The following is a 14,660-nucleotide window of genomic DNA, read 5'->3' on the forward strand; positions in this document are numbered from 1 at the left end:
CCTCATAGTGATCTGCAGAACCTCTCAAGCTTTTCCACCATTAGTTTTCATGAACCCCACTACTTGCCATATTGATTGGGCTAAGCCTCCACTAGCACAAACTCATCTTTAGATAAAAGAAAACAAAACAAAAACAGTCAAGCAGCAACATTTGTGATAAGATTATAGAGTACCTTCAGTGAATAGTACAAGATTTAATGAATTCAGTTGCTGCTGAGGTCATGATTGGTGAAATCAGGCAAATCATCTATAGTGACTTCCACGTTATGGTTGGATTGCTTTGAAGGCAAATTCTCCTGATCATTCCCACCAAAACCAAACATTTTCTATGTATTGGTGCCTTACATCTCTTCTCAAGGATAGTATTTAGAAAGTTGTCCAGGTGTACTTAGCAGATACTTACAATTAATCAGAGCTTTATCTTCTCAAATTATTTATTTTTAAGCGATCTTGTTGGGGGGGGGGAGTAATATCTTTTGATGAGGTTAATGTTTGTGCAGAAAGGAAAAAATAATGAGCTATAATCTGTCTTGTATAGAAGAGTTTTTTAGTTGCATTTTATTTTAAAATCTACTGGATGATAGTATATTTGTAGATTTTCAGTATGACAGCATAATATCAGGAAATGAGTGAATAGGATAATATTCAATACCAAACACTCCTTTAAGATTATGATATTGAAAAAATGGACGTCACAATGACTTTGGCGATTCGTATAAGGTGGCTTTAATTTTCAGCGATATGTGAGGCAAGTTATTTATTACTAAGATACTTTCACTTTTATATTTTGCATGATTCTTGAAGAGAAAACAAAATTGGCTAATATAGTTATCAGCAGGTCAGAGCTTTAAAAAGTTGCTAATCTGAAATTGACCATGACAATATAATAACAATGTAATGCTTACTGTGTACTTTCAACTGTTTTATGTACATGCAACATTTTCACATTTGTTTTAAAGAAATAACAAAATTCAAGTAGTCTAGCTGTACAGATCTATCCACAGTGATCCACTGTGTGAAACACCTGTAGAGCAAACTAACAAATTTGTGCAACTTCACTATATGCTCTTTTGTCAGACTGTAATACATTCATCTCATTAGATTTGATTATTCACTCCATATGGTGCCTTGTTTCACACGACTGGCTGCGGGCACCTCAGCAATTGATTTTATTGTGAACATCCTGTAAGTGGTCCTGCTGGGCCAGGAGGGAGTCTCTCTGCAGGGGGGCAGAGCACCATCCCCTTTCTGCTGAGTCCATAGTGGGGCCCCAAGGAAAACCTAATCTGTCTTCTCTGATTTCAAAACAGCGGTTACCTCATCTCTGGCTTGGTGTGAGGAGAACAACAGATTTCATTACATTATTACATTACTTTGAGACGGCTGTACTTACAGAATGTTATTTTTCTTTTTTTTCCCCAGAATATATAACATGAACTGCAAAATGAGGGAACCGTCCTACTTAAATCTGTCTTTTTAGAGTACTTAGAAAGAAAACAAGACTTGTTTTCTCTTGAGTAGTTGTCCTCACACTTCTCGCTGTTGCCTTGCATGCTTTGATTTTTAAAAAAAATGTATTTAGGAACCTGCATGGAGAGGTAGCAGGCCACTGAAATGTAATATTTTTTTAGAATCCACTTCATTGAAATGAACAGTTTTGCTGCTGTTACCAAATTGGAAGAACTGGAAAATAAGGAACTATTGACAGTGTCATTTGACAACAAGAAGGTTGTGTCCCAGTGACCAGTGAGGTTGAACAAAGCCATGCATTAAGTGGTTATTGTGTGGCTTCTATGAGTTATGGACTAACTAGTGGTCAGACAGCCTCTTGTCATAACAGTTAGTGTTACTGAAATGAATAGGCCTGTCTGTGCCTGGCATTCATTTGAGCGAGGCTCATTTACTCTCTGCACATTTGCAGCAACAACTATTAGTCTGAAAGAACTGAAATATGGGATTCTAGATTTGCTGGGTGTGTGCGTGTGTGCGAGACGTGTGTGTAATTGAAGCAAATTTCATCAGATAAACAAATGTCTAGCAGCCAACTTTCTGAGTTCATCCAAGAAGGCATCCAGATTCATATTAGCAAAGGATGAGGTCATTTTTTTTTCCTCTCTTCAGCTTTACTGCATTTGTTTAAGCTCCTGGCCAAGAGTGCCTGCTGTTTCTTAGCTGTTCATCAAGGTTTTATAACATGTTTTATTTTGTGGTCTGTTGCATGTTTTAGCTGCATGTTAAACTTTCAGAATGAAACTAAAATATGGTTCATACTTTTGAGTTCTCTTCAAATATGTAACCTTTACTTGTGTTTACCTAGCCCACGGAGCAACCCTGGGTTTCTTTAATCAAGGTGAGAACGGACATGTCATGTAGAAACTCTGCAAACCAAAAGCAAGATTTGTGCCACGAGCTCCTTTGTCAGATATACTCAAAGGAGGGTGTCTGTAAAAGTGAAGCATGTGCAGCCTTGAGAAGATAGGAACATAAAGGCCATTCAAAAGCTTGGATAAGATTTTGAAGGTGTGGACTGCAGCTGGAGTCAGAGCTTCAAGAGCCACCACAGTTACAAAAAATGTCATTAGTACCTCAAAGAGAAGGACTGACCTGTTGGTCATCTCTTAGATGGAAGTAAGTTTTGTATAATTTTAGGATTCAAGATCCCAGGAGGAAGGGTGGGGGTCACAGAATCCTCATTGTTTTAGGTCCAGTGTGAAGTTTCCAGTCAGTGATGACTAGGGGTGCCATGTCATTTGCTGCTGCTGTCTCAGTGGGGATTAGCAAGCTGAAAGTCAGCGTAGCTGTTGACCAGGAAATTTGAGCACTTCATGCTTTCCTTTGTCGACAAGCTTTATGGAGATGCTAATTTTATTTTTCAGTAGGACTTGGCTTCTACCCACTTATCGTTGTAGATTGGTCAGCAAACCAACTGGACCTAAAGCACATATAGAATCCATGAAGTATTGTAAAGAGGAAGGGGAGATGCATCAGACTTAACAATGAGATTGAGCTGAAAGCCACTATCACTATCAAAGTAAGCTGCTTCCACTTGCTTCTTAAAGATTTAACCTGAACCTAAGACTGATCACCTCCATATCACACTGCTGTTATTGTCCAGTTTTCAAAAAAGTTTAATTTAGGCGTTTCATTGGTTGCAAGCTAAAATTAATATTAATGATGGAAATGGTTAGAGACCAAGGTTCTTCACAGGTAAAGGTAATCTTGCCCTCCTAGCTTAGAGGAAAGTTCCTACCTTAAGTGAAGGAGATCAAGAATCTCAGGGTTTTGTTCACAAGTGAGAATGGAGTGGAAGATCGATAGACGGATTAGTGCTGCTGCTGCAGTAATGGGGACGATGCAAGGGGTTGTTGTGGTGAGAGATGGAGCAGAGCCAAAATTTAAGGTTCTCAATTTACGGGTCAGTCTACGTTCCTACCCTCATCTACGGTCATGAAGTTTGGGTCATGAACAAGATCCCAGATACAAGCGGCCGAATTGAGCTTCTTCTCTCAGGTGGCTGAAAGTTCCCTTATACATAAGGCAAGGAGCTCAGTCAACCAGGAGTAGAGCCACTACTCTTTCACATTGAAAGGAATCAGCTGAGCTGACTCGGGCATCTTTTCTGGATGCCGCCTAGAAGCCTGTTTTGGGGGTTGTTTCTGGCATGTCCCTAAGGGAAAGTGCCCAGTACCTGCCCAGTAATATGCCTCTCAGCAGACCTGGGAATGCCTCTGACTTCACCTGTGGACCTGGAGATAGTGACTGGGAAGAGGGAAGTCTCTGCTGAGACTGCGACCCGGTTGTGAATAAGCGGATGGTGGCAAGTTCATAAAGAAATGAAGTTAACAGAAACAAATACTTGAAATGCATCCTGAATTTTCACTTACTAAAACAACTTTACCTTAATGTTTTAATGTATTAGGATGCATCTGTAGGTCTTTTTTGTTTTGCTTTTTACATAGACAGGATCTGACAGACATTTTTAGGTAAGTTCTTCACCTTTGGGGACTTTGTACATCAATGGGGAGACAGTTTGGTTTGTTAAAGGAGCTTACATCAATGTTGGTCTGGTTGATAATGGAGATTGACAGAGTAGTTGCACAATTTTCATGGCTTTTTAAGAATTTAAATTGATTTATATGTGTTCATTTTGCTACCATCAGTTCTACAGGAATCCCTGATAATCATAGGTCCATTTAGAATAGAATACCCTGCAAATTGATTGAAATACAGGCATTTGTGTCGCATAACCTTCACTGTATGAGTGACGTGAACATTAAATGACTCCATTATGTTTTAACAAAGTGAAAGAATATTCCATATTGATTCCATGTATTTAGACAAATGTAAGAAGAACCAACTTCTTGTTAGTTTGTTTGAAATAAACGCTGTCAAACATTTGTAACTTTATCCCTAAATAGTTTAAACTCAACATTAGTGAATTTCCGTCTTTAGGAGTGCTATGCTGGTTTTGCTTTAGCTACACTAAAACAAGAGTACGAAAATAAACACTTCTATAGTATGAGGTAATGTAATACCGTCTGGTAAGTTTATGTTTGACACTTGCATAGTCCTCTTTTGTAATAGCCCTGTTGGGATGCTTGTTTTGTGTGGCCTAAGCATTGTTGGTGGTCTTTCCTTTATTGCATTAACAAGTCTATAAATCAAATTGTAGCCATAATTGTGGAAAGAAACACTGCAAACATTTGGTTGAGAGTATTGTCATGAAACGTGGTCCACATGGTTTTGCAATGATGTAAGTTGTTGTTCTGAAGGAGGCTTTTTTTTTGTCGACTAGGACCCCATTAAAAGCACGCTTAAAATGAATAGCACTTTTTGTGCGACTATATTTAAACTCCCATGTTTATTCTAAGATTTACTGGTAGAATACGCATGCATTACATCATCGTAGGGTTACATTCACGGATATAACTAAGCTTTATATGGAGGCTTGTGACGAGTAGAAACCTTTTCGTAGTTTCGTATTTTCTCCAAAACACTTTCATTCATAATTTCTTTTAGAATAATAATACATGTTGGATGGCAAAAGACCACACTGATGGCCTGTTTTCAGTGTTAATGAAATGTGCACAAGAAATGTGTGCATAAAGAACAATCTTACAAATTATACCATAAAGTCATTCGTGTTCCAGTTCATGTTTTGCTTAAACCTAAGAAATGTACATTTTTAATCACACCAGAAATGTAAGCCCACCTTACATTGGCTACCCTGTGTTGTCATGTAGTTCTTGTAAAAGCTTAAAAGCTTTGGGTTATTTACACAGCCTTGTATCTCTGATTAGCACCTGCTGTGCAACCTCCTCTAGAGCTCCTATCACACTGTGCCAGCCAGCATTGGCTTTGCTCTAACACGTGGAAGCTGGTGTTCCAATCTAACGTTGGGGATTAAACTGCACAGATCAATCTTTTGCAAAGAGAAGGCAATGGATTTTTTTTTTACATACTTAAACAGGGAGGAATTAAATAATTCTTCAACTTTTATTGCAATGGAAATTAGTATATCAAACATTGGTGTCTGACCATCATACACTAAAATAACTGGCATTAACTGTACAAATATATGTATGATCAATACTAGCTACGCACCAAAAGGAATATTTGAGCTGATATCAGTTGCTTTTACTATCCTTTGCAGAAACACCATCAAGTGTTTTTATTGACTGGTAATTGATTTCTTCACTGAGGAGGAATTGTAGCTCATACTTTGCAGAATTGTTTCACACGTGGGAGGTATTCAAACTTTGAATGGCTATGGTTAAGAAAATGCCACAGCATCTCAGTTGGATTTAAGTGCAGAGTTTGACTAGGCCACTCCAAATCCTTTGTCTCATTTTTTATGTGAAGTAATGGCATCAAAATCTTGAGTAGAAATTATGTTTCCATTAATTTTGATAATCTGTCTTAAAACTGCAAATCACTGGACCACCATATTGAATGCAGATATAATGTTTTTCTGAACTGCTTTAACTTTTACTTCAAATGTGACAGGACACTCGTTTCCTAAAAGGCCTCAATAGCCCATGGAATATTTTCCCAGAAGCCTTGGATCATCAAGAAATTTTTTAGCAAATCTGAGACAAACGTTTGGTCATTAAATTTGCTTTCTGATTCTTGAACACTTTGGCTAAACTACAAATGATTTCAGAGCCGAGGCCTAAATTATGACTGCACTTGTCTGAGAGCAGAACAGTTGAAAGATTGTGCCTACACTTATTGTCACATGTTTGTGTTGCAGAAACAGTATAGGTACCAGTACTTGCCCCTGTTGTTCTGTGTAGACAAAACAATTAGCTTCTCCAGTGTCATTACTGTTTCAGTTTATATGTGAGCTCAGCAGCTTTAAAAACAGAATCTGAGACTATTTGTCGGAAACGGACACAATCAGTTGCTTCCTGAAATGACTTGATTGATCCTTTTTATGCCCTGTCGGCACCATTGGCCATCCATTAAAACTAATCAGCCCTATTGATGGCCTATAAAAGATTACTGGGTTCCCCATTTTGCTGTATGTGATTTCTCTCTACAGCCATAGACTTTAATTGATCTATGGGTATTTGAGCTGTAACCTCTTTGGACTGAGTGAGACTTCAGTCATATAAATGTCTTTCTGACTCTACCATTTGGAACCTCTGTGGTAAAGAAGACACTGAAAGTTAAGGGACTTGTATTACCTTTTAATAGATTACTATCATTCTTGTGAGAACACATTTAGATTAGTGGTTGACCGATAGTTTTTCTTTTGCCAATTCATTATAAAGTGAAAGCTGCCTAATTTTGCTTAGCTGGGTTTTTTTAGTTGTTGTCAAAATTTTCCGCTTACTTTCACATGAAATCTGCAGTTGTGGACTGAAATTAGCTAGTTGGAAAAACAGCATCTTAACTCTATTCATGGTGACATTTCAGGTGGCTCATTATTGTTTTCACAACAAAAAAGGCAAGTAGTTACCAGACATCCCTTTTTTTAATTAAATGTGTTTGTCTGTATTTTTGTATTCAACAATAATTTTAGGATACTTAGGGTTTGGTTTGATTGGGCGAGTAATTTTGAAAGGTTTCACACTTTCATTTGGTTTGGTTCACTTTTACACTGTCAACAGCGGCTGTTTTGGGGTGCGATGACAAAAAGGTCCCCCATATTTTCTTCTTTCCTCTCAGATAACAATGTGAGCTTGTTGGGAAATTCTCTGAGATAATTTGCAACTTAAACATTGACGTTGCTAATGTTTCTTTATGGCCTGAACATTCGATGAAAATGACTTATAGATGTCTATCATTCCTAATCGTTTATATAATATGCTAATCAGCTTTTGATTTGTCTTGGATGCTAGACAAATTGAATTAAAAGAAATTAGTTGCAGGAGCAGTGTGTTGGATTTAGCTACATGTAAAAGCACATTTGATGGTCTGAAGCACATGAATTCACTTTAACCTTTAATTTATATCTGAACTGCACGTCTTCATTACCCCCATAAAAAAAATGTGTAAGCTGACGCTCATTAGTAAATCTATTTCTCTTGCAAGTGTGTCTGTGGTTAAATGAAACGTGTTTAAAGAGTCAACCTAATCGCCTTGCCTGCACCTTATTCTCATTTAAACATCGGTCTAACTTCTCTGCCCACAGGCTGACTGCAAAGTGCTTCGCAGCTCAGTGAACACAGAATATCAAAGTCGCATGGTTTATATTGCCTATTCAAGCAGCTGGCTCGTACCTGTGGAAGGGGCAAAATTCACTAGAAAAATGTCAAACATCTGCTTGACTTGATTACATAAATTTAGGATTGGCTTATATTAATAACTTTAACTTAAGATAATCTGACATTTTCATGTCATTAGATCTCCATCCATCCATCCATTTTCTGTACACTCTTGTCCCTAGTGGGGTCGGGATCGGTGCTGGTGCCTATCTCCAGCGAGCGTTTCGGGTGAGATCATTGGATGTCATCTCCACTATTTTAACTTCTTTCATAATAAAGATTTATATTATTGTAAGATGAATTGGTTGAAATGACCATCATTGATTCAAACGGGAATTTAAAAAAGCCTTACCTACTGTTTTACTCCTTTTTCGTGTCTGTCAAGCAGGAAGTGGAAACTATCGTGGTACGAAGCTCTTTTCACCTCGGTGGTCGCGTTCTGCTTCCAGTTATCCTCGCTTCTTTGATCTTTGATAGTTTCTCCAAAATCTGTTCACAGTGGGAGTGAGCGAGTGGGAGGAATCATTTGCTTGGCCCACCAATAAAGGGTGTGGTCTTTAAGCAGAAGTGGGGAGCATGATGAGTGGATTACTGTATCAGGCAAACGTCTCTATAAAGAAACAATATACCATTATGTGAAAAATTAAGATGCCCCAATACAAATTTTGTTTTGTATTTATTACACTTAAGAAAATGTACGTTTTACTCATTAAACAAAAGATAAAAATGTGTTTCCTGAGAGGAAAAAGTTAGGACACATAGTAACCAGCTTTCTCCTTTTTGTTTAAATAAAGGTCACTTTTGTTAAAACAGAAGTTATGAAAAACTTGTTAGCACAACTTAAAAGTACCTAACTTCAGTGGGATGCTTCTTGAAGTCATCTACCAGTCTCTGAGGAGGTTTACTCCATTTCTCACTGTGAAATGTTTGAGGGGCTTTTCATATTCAGTTCATTTTTGGTCACAGCATCTCCGTGAGATGGAGACCTGGATTTTGGCTGGTTTTCGGTGAATCTGGTGGATCTCCTGGTGGAGTTGAGGACAACTCATATGCCTTAAGAACATTATTCCAGATCTTCTTGACTTTATGTTGATTTTCTGTGGGAAAATAATAGTCTCCCACAGAAATAGGTTGTTTTTCTAAAAGCAAAGTTTTTCCTCTTTGCAGAACAATCAGCAGCTGCCATAGGTCTTTAATGACATTATTCTTTTAGCAGCTTGCAATTTGCTTTCAATGTAAAGATACGTGAATAGTCAGACCTGGACATGATGGCAACTTTTAATATATTCCACTTTTAGACTATTTTAAATAGGTTTTGAGACCTCTTTAAATGCTTTACCATACTTATAAACTGCTCTCGTGTTTCTGAAGGCCTCAGGTGGCCCTTTTTATCTCACCATGGTGTTCCTTTTCACTTCAACAGTTAGGAGGACATCAGATTAAATGTCTGAGACTTAGACACAGAAAACCTTCAGAAATACTGAGTAACAACTTTCTCATCATGTAGTCACAATGTGATTCAGCTTTGAGTGATTTTTGCCCGTAAGTGAGAATGAATGTGGCGATGTTTGGAATTATTATATGTAAATATCCAAATGTCCAGTTACATTAAGGTTTATTGGGATGCGCCAATTTTTATTACACAAAAAGGAAAAACTAATTCCTATATCTACAATTGAATTCTGTATTGGTAGTTCTGTTACTGAAATTGTACAAAGGGGTGAAAGAAAAAAAAACTTGAGAGGAAGGAAGAAATAAAAACCACAGTTGCAAAATAGATTAGGAAACGGTGGATCAAAAGAACAAGCTGGAAAATTTGCATCTGATGTTGGTTTGTAGAGTGCCTTTTTTCTCAGGATGTTCTTTAACTGAAGCAGTGGTCTGCTGTTGCAGATCAGCGATATGCTCAATTTGCTGAGCCACATTGCACACATCCTGATCTAGCCGCATGCATCATCTTTCCTATGCATTTAGACTTAAAAGAGCCTGACATCAAAAGCATATGTGACATATAGGACTTCAAAGATAGGTGATAAATATATCCTCTTCTCAGGTAGTCCAAATGCAACCCACTCACCAGCAGTGAGGGCACTAACCCAGAGACAGTCAGGCTATTGTATGAATCAGAACAAATGTTGCATAAACCACATTCGACTTTATTTTCCTTTTTGAATTCACAGGAACCTTGTATTCCACTTCCTTAAAGTCTGATTATGATACCGCAACCCTGCATGCCCAAGCCCCTTACCTGAAGGTTTTTCCACACAGGTTATGGCACATGTGGGGGCTTCCCATAGATATTCATGCTTGGAAAAGGGTTTTCAAGAGTGTCAGCTACAGTTGAATCACTCTTCCTAACCCTCCTGGAGAAGTTAACTGTAGACTGTTGGAAAGGAGTCCCGAACGCAAATATTGAACTTCACATTCAGAAGTAACAGTATGGTGATTGTCTTAGTCATCAAACAGGGGGTCAGATCTTTACCCTCCCTGAAGTACTGATTTGGGCCATAAGCGTTTGGTTGTTCAGTTCACGTCTGTTCTGGATCTGGAGAAAGCTTATGGCCGATCCTCAAGGTATTTTGATAGTCTTTAAGGTCCATCTTGTCCTATTATGAGCAAAGCAAGAGCTTTGTCCTCATTTTTGGCCCAAGTTGAGCTTGTCCTCAATACAGGTTGGTGTCCATCAGACCTTTCACTAATCCTGTTTATGATGTTCATGAACAGAATTTGAAAGTTTAGGCTATGTTCACCCATTAGCTCTTGATCGTGAAATCCAAATTTTCTGCTGAAATTGGATTTCTTTTGCATGGTCGTTCAAACCTCAATGAAACTTTTGTGTGAACGGTTTAATTCCCCAAAGTTAACTGCATGAGCAGAAGTAGAACGTTGATGTCATACTGTCTACAAAAGTAATAATGGATGGAGTCGTTTATGGATTGATTTTTAAAGTTTATTCAGCAATGGGAACTGATGAGGTTGTCACAAGATCATAGCAACACAAAGGAAGCTAATTAAAAGAAAACATAACTAATACAAAGGGCCTTTAGTGGAGCTTTGAGTGCAACTTCTGTAGAGAAGTCTGTTTGGATGTGTAGTCAGAGCCAAGAATGGTGGGATTATGATGCAAAGCACTTCACTGACACGGACTTCTTTCGTAATTTCATAATATAATTTTCAACCATAATTTGCGTCTTGATTTACCTTATCTGTCTTCTTCTGGTGCAGAATTATGAATCATGGCCGTTCATGCTGTAGACACTTTGACAACAATCAGATGCATATCCGATTTAGTACCATGGGGTGAAAATAAAATATCTAAATTGGGGCATTCAGACTGTGGTGAAAAAGTCGGATAGGTCGTATTTATTCAACAACAAACAAAGAAGCGGATTTGGTTCGTATTTGCCTGCTGTCTGAACGTAGCCGTTGTCGGGTCTCCTCTTTGCTTTTTGCAGAAGATGTGGTTCTGTTGGTTTCCGTAAGCCATCAGTTCACAGCCAAGTGTTAGGATGAGAGTCACTTCCTTTTAGTCACTGGTCTGTCTACATTCAAGCTTTGACCTTTTGTCATAAGACCTGGATGATGATGGAAACAGTGAGACCCCAGATGGAAGTTGCTGGTATTTGCTTCCTGTAAAGAGCCACTGCTTTCTGCATCAGAACAAGTCAACTGAGGTGGTTCAGGCATCCGATAATGATCTCTTCTTGAAGCCTCTCTTGCAAGATTTTTGTGGGCACAAGTCACTGAAACGAGACCTTAGGAAACACTGAAGAGACTACAAATCCCTTGTGGCCTGGGATGGCCTGGGAATACCTTTTAATCCCCCAGGAAGAGGGAACAAGGGGATATCTGCGATTCCCTCAGCAAATTGCTAAAAGGAAGAAAAAAACATGACTGGATGAATGTACAGTGGAGAATTTTATACTGATAATGGTCAGCAATTATAGAAAAGTACATCTGTACATTGTTCCAGTGATTGTTTTCCAAAAGTGACTATTAAACTAATTTGGTTTGCCTGAAAAGGGCAAAAGGTTCAAAATAAAATTCTACTGTCAGCATCATTTGGATCGTGTTTTTTTTAAAAAGTCCTAAATTTTAAATTGTGATAATTATATTGAAACTTCATGATGTTTTCTGACTTTTACTTAGACTGTGGGGGGAAACATAAGTAAAGGAACAACAAAGGTTTTTTTTTTTTTTCCTTGATTGGAAAAACTACCAGTAAAACAAGCTGCCACCCAGAAAGGTCTCTTTAGTACAACCAGGAAAAAACTGAAGTTGATTTTTAAGGTTTTGTTTTTGAACACTGTTGACCAATTGTGCACTTATTCTTAAAGGTGTAAGCATGACCTCATAGCGTTAGACTAGAAGAATGCAGTGAGAACGGGTAGCAACAGGGAGGCTAAATATAACCAGATGCTTGGTTTGAGATTTGCTACACAGTTTTATATATAGACCTCAGGTAATATTTGATTATTTCTGACTTTATAGAGCACGGGAGAACATTAATAAATAGCTAGAGCTCTCTGTGATCTGTTGTGTGGATGTTAGATAATTGTTTCAGGGCTCATGTTGCATTCTTTCGGTGTTGGTTTAACCCCTGAACAGAGAATAAACAAATTCATTAATTCATCCACCACATAATTTACTCATATTCCATCAACAGTTTTTCTCCCTCTGCTGACCCAGATATGAGTACACACTGTTTCTTGTGTGGGTTTTAATGAAAAACTTCTTCCAGTTTTTATTATACTCTTTTCTTTTTCTTTTTTCTTTTTTTTTACGGATGCAGCTGAGGCAGAGGAAGAAACAGAGCAGGAGAAAGAGCCAGCAGAAAAGGCAAAGACAAAACCCGAGAAGAGGAAAATGGTGACAGAGAAAAGCCCTAAAGCCAAGAAGAAGAAAAATAATGATCAGGTTGGTACCCTTTGTGTGTCAATACCACCCATTCTGTTTTCTCACTATAAGAGCAAATGTGTAAAAATAAATGTACAAATTAAAAGGAAAAAAAAACAACAATTATTTGTGTGCAGGCAAAATATCAACCAGGATATTTAATGACCTTTTTAAGATAACCAGCGTAAGGCTTTTTTTTTTTTTTTTTTTCCCTCTTTTGCGAGGATGGTTTACGAATAAATAAATTGCAGGCATGTTCACTGCAGGCAGCTATGTCAGCATGACTGCTTTTGATTAAGTTTTTAATTGACACATTTTCTTATGAAAAATAAGTACTACATAGTGCAACCTGAATCAGATCTGCTCCAGTAAACACTGATGGTGCAGACCAGAAATCTTTAATGTTCATGTGAGTTTTATAATTTTGTGCTAATAAAATGTTCTGTGTTTTAGAACAAAACATCAACATGCTCAGACATTAAATTAGTTGGACGTGGTGGAAGAGGGGAGGTTCTCGGTGATGATTTGTTTTGTATTTGTTTCAACTCAAAAATAATTGGGTCGCATAACAGCAGAGGAAAAACTGCAATGTCTGATTTTCAGACCTTTGGCGGTAAATAAGGTCAGTTTCACATGTAAGACTGCCCAAAATTAAGAAAATCTGGGCCAATTCATTGGTGCCGTCCTAATAATTATCAAAAAATTTCACTATGGAAATGCACAACTGGAAGAGAAATGCCTTAAAACAACTACAGCTATAATTGTAGTAAAAGGTGTAGTAAAAATATCTGTAGTCTAATGAAGGTGTAGTCTAATGAAGGCTTAATCCAAATGCACACCACGCTTTACAGATTTGTTCAAATTTAGCAATAGATATATCATTTTCTTGGCTCTTTGCAGCTAATAATGTTTGTGTTGCTTTAATCTTTAATCTGTGTTGCTCTGTAAAATCCCCCCTAAAAACATTGCAGTTTACTGCCAACTTGACAAAATACAGAAAAGTTAAATGAGTGTGTGTGTGTGTGTGTGTGTGTGTGTGTGTGTGTGTGTGTGTGTATAAACATTATTCCTAGGATTTCTGGCTGCTGAAGAATCAACATACACTGCTCAAAATAATGAGATGAACACTAAAATAACGCATCCTAGAGCCCAGTAAATGAAATATTTCAGTCGAAAATCTTTATTCATTGCATAGTGGAGCACGTTGAGAACAAAATAACAAACACGAACAATGTAAATCAAAAGCATCATCCCATGCGGGTCTGGATTTAGAATTGCTCAAAAGTGGAAAAACAAATCACATCTCCAGTGAAAATTTCTCAAGACTAGTCAAAATGAGGCTCAGTAGCAGAGCCTCATTTTGAGCAGAGGTCGCGTTTTCCGTAATTGACCAGTTATCTTTTTTAAACGACAGGAAAATTTGAAGCTCGTCAGTCATTTGACAGGTTATAATTCACACCCTTCACTGGTGCAAACAGGCAGACATTATAGACTTAAAGATTTAATCGCAGAGGCAACTAAAATCAATCAGTAAAAATATCCTTTCTGAATATCATCTAAGGAACTCTGAACTAAATGCGTCTTTCTGACCAGGAGCTGTCAGTGTTGAAGAGTTATGGACCGGACGCTTTGGAGCGTCTGGTTAGGAAGCGCATTACAAACCTTTGGTTGAAATGGCGCGTTAAAATTCAAGTCTCCATTACAGACCAGAGAAAACTAAAGAGAATGCAACGTTGTGTTAATGCATTTGAGGAGCCGGCAGTTTATCTTGAGGAAATAAATGACAATGCAAAAGTTAATTAGACTGTAACATGCGCAGTCCGCTGCTCAACCACTGCGGACTGCGAAGAATTAGAAACCGCTGGAAGTAACTCATCCAGCGGATTTAACAAATTGAGCCTTCTGGGTTCACGTTACCCAGGAGAGCGGCGCTCTGGAAGAGCTGCAGACGTAACATCTGTCCGTTTCGGAGAAGCGAAACCACGCAAATTAAAAAAAAAAAAAAAAAAAAAAATCCGTCAAAAGGCGCACCTGGGCGCGCGCGGGGAAAAA

At 38.0% G+C, this 14,660-nt stretch overlaps 1 protein-coding gene across 2 annotated transcripts in view; it reads left to right on the forward strand.

Annotated features, from left to right (window-relative positions):
- The window catches only part of cmss1 (cms1 ribosomal small subunit homolog), a 36,840-nt gene that overhangs the window by 14,037 nt on the left and 8,143 nt on the right, over nucleotides 1-14,660 (forward strand). The window contains exon 2 of one of the 2 annotated variants that reach the window (XM_015060138.1): nucleotides 12,499-12,629. In XM_015060138.1, the coding sequence (XP_014915624.1) occupies nucleotides 12,499-12,629 (131 nt within the window). The remainder of the gene's footprint in view (nucleotides 1-12,498; nucleotides 12,630-14,660) is intronic. The other variant, XM_015060139.1, reaches the window with a different exon arrangement.

Source organism: Poecilia latipinna, unplaced genomic scaffold (genome assembly GCF_001443285.1).
Source record: "Poecilia latipinna isolate Pla-1442-1.1 unplaced genomic scaffold, P_latipinna-1.0 Scaffold1689, whole genome shotgun sequence".
Taxonomy (NCBI): domain Eukaryota; kingdom Metazoa; phylum Chordata; class Actinopteri; order Cyprinodontiformes; family Poeciliidae; genus Poecilia; species Poecilia latipinna.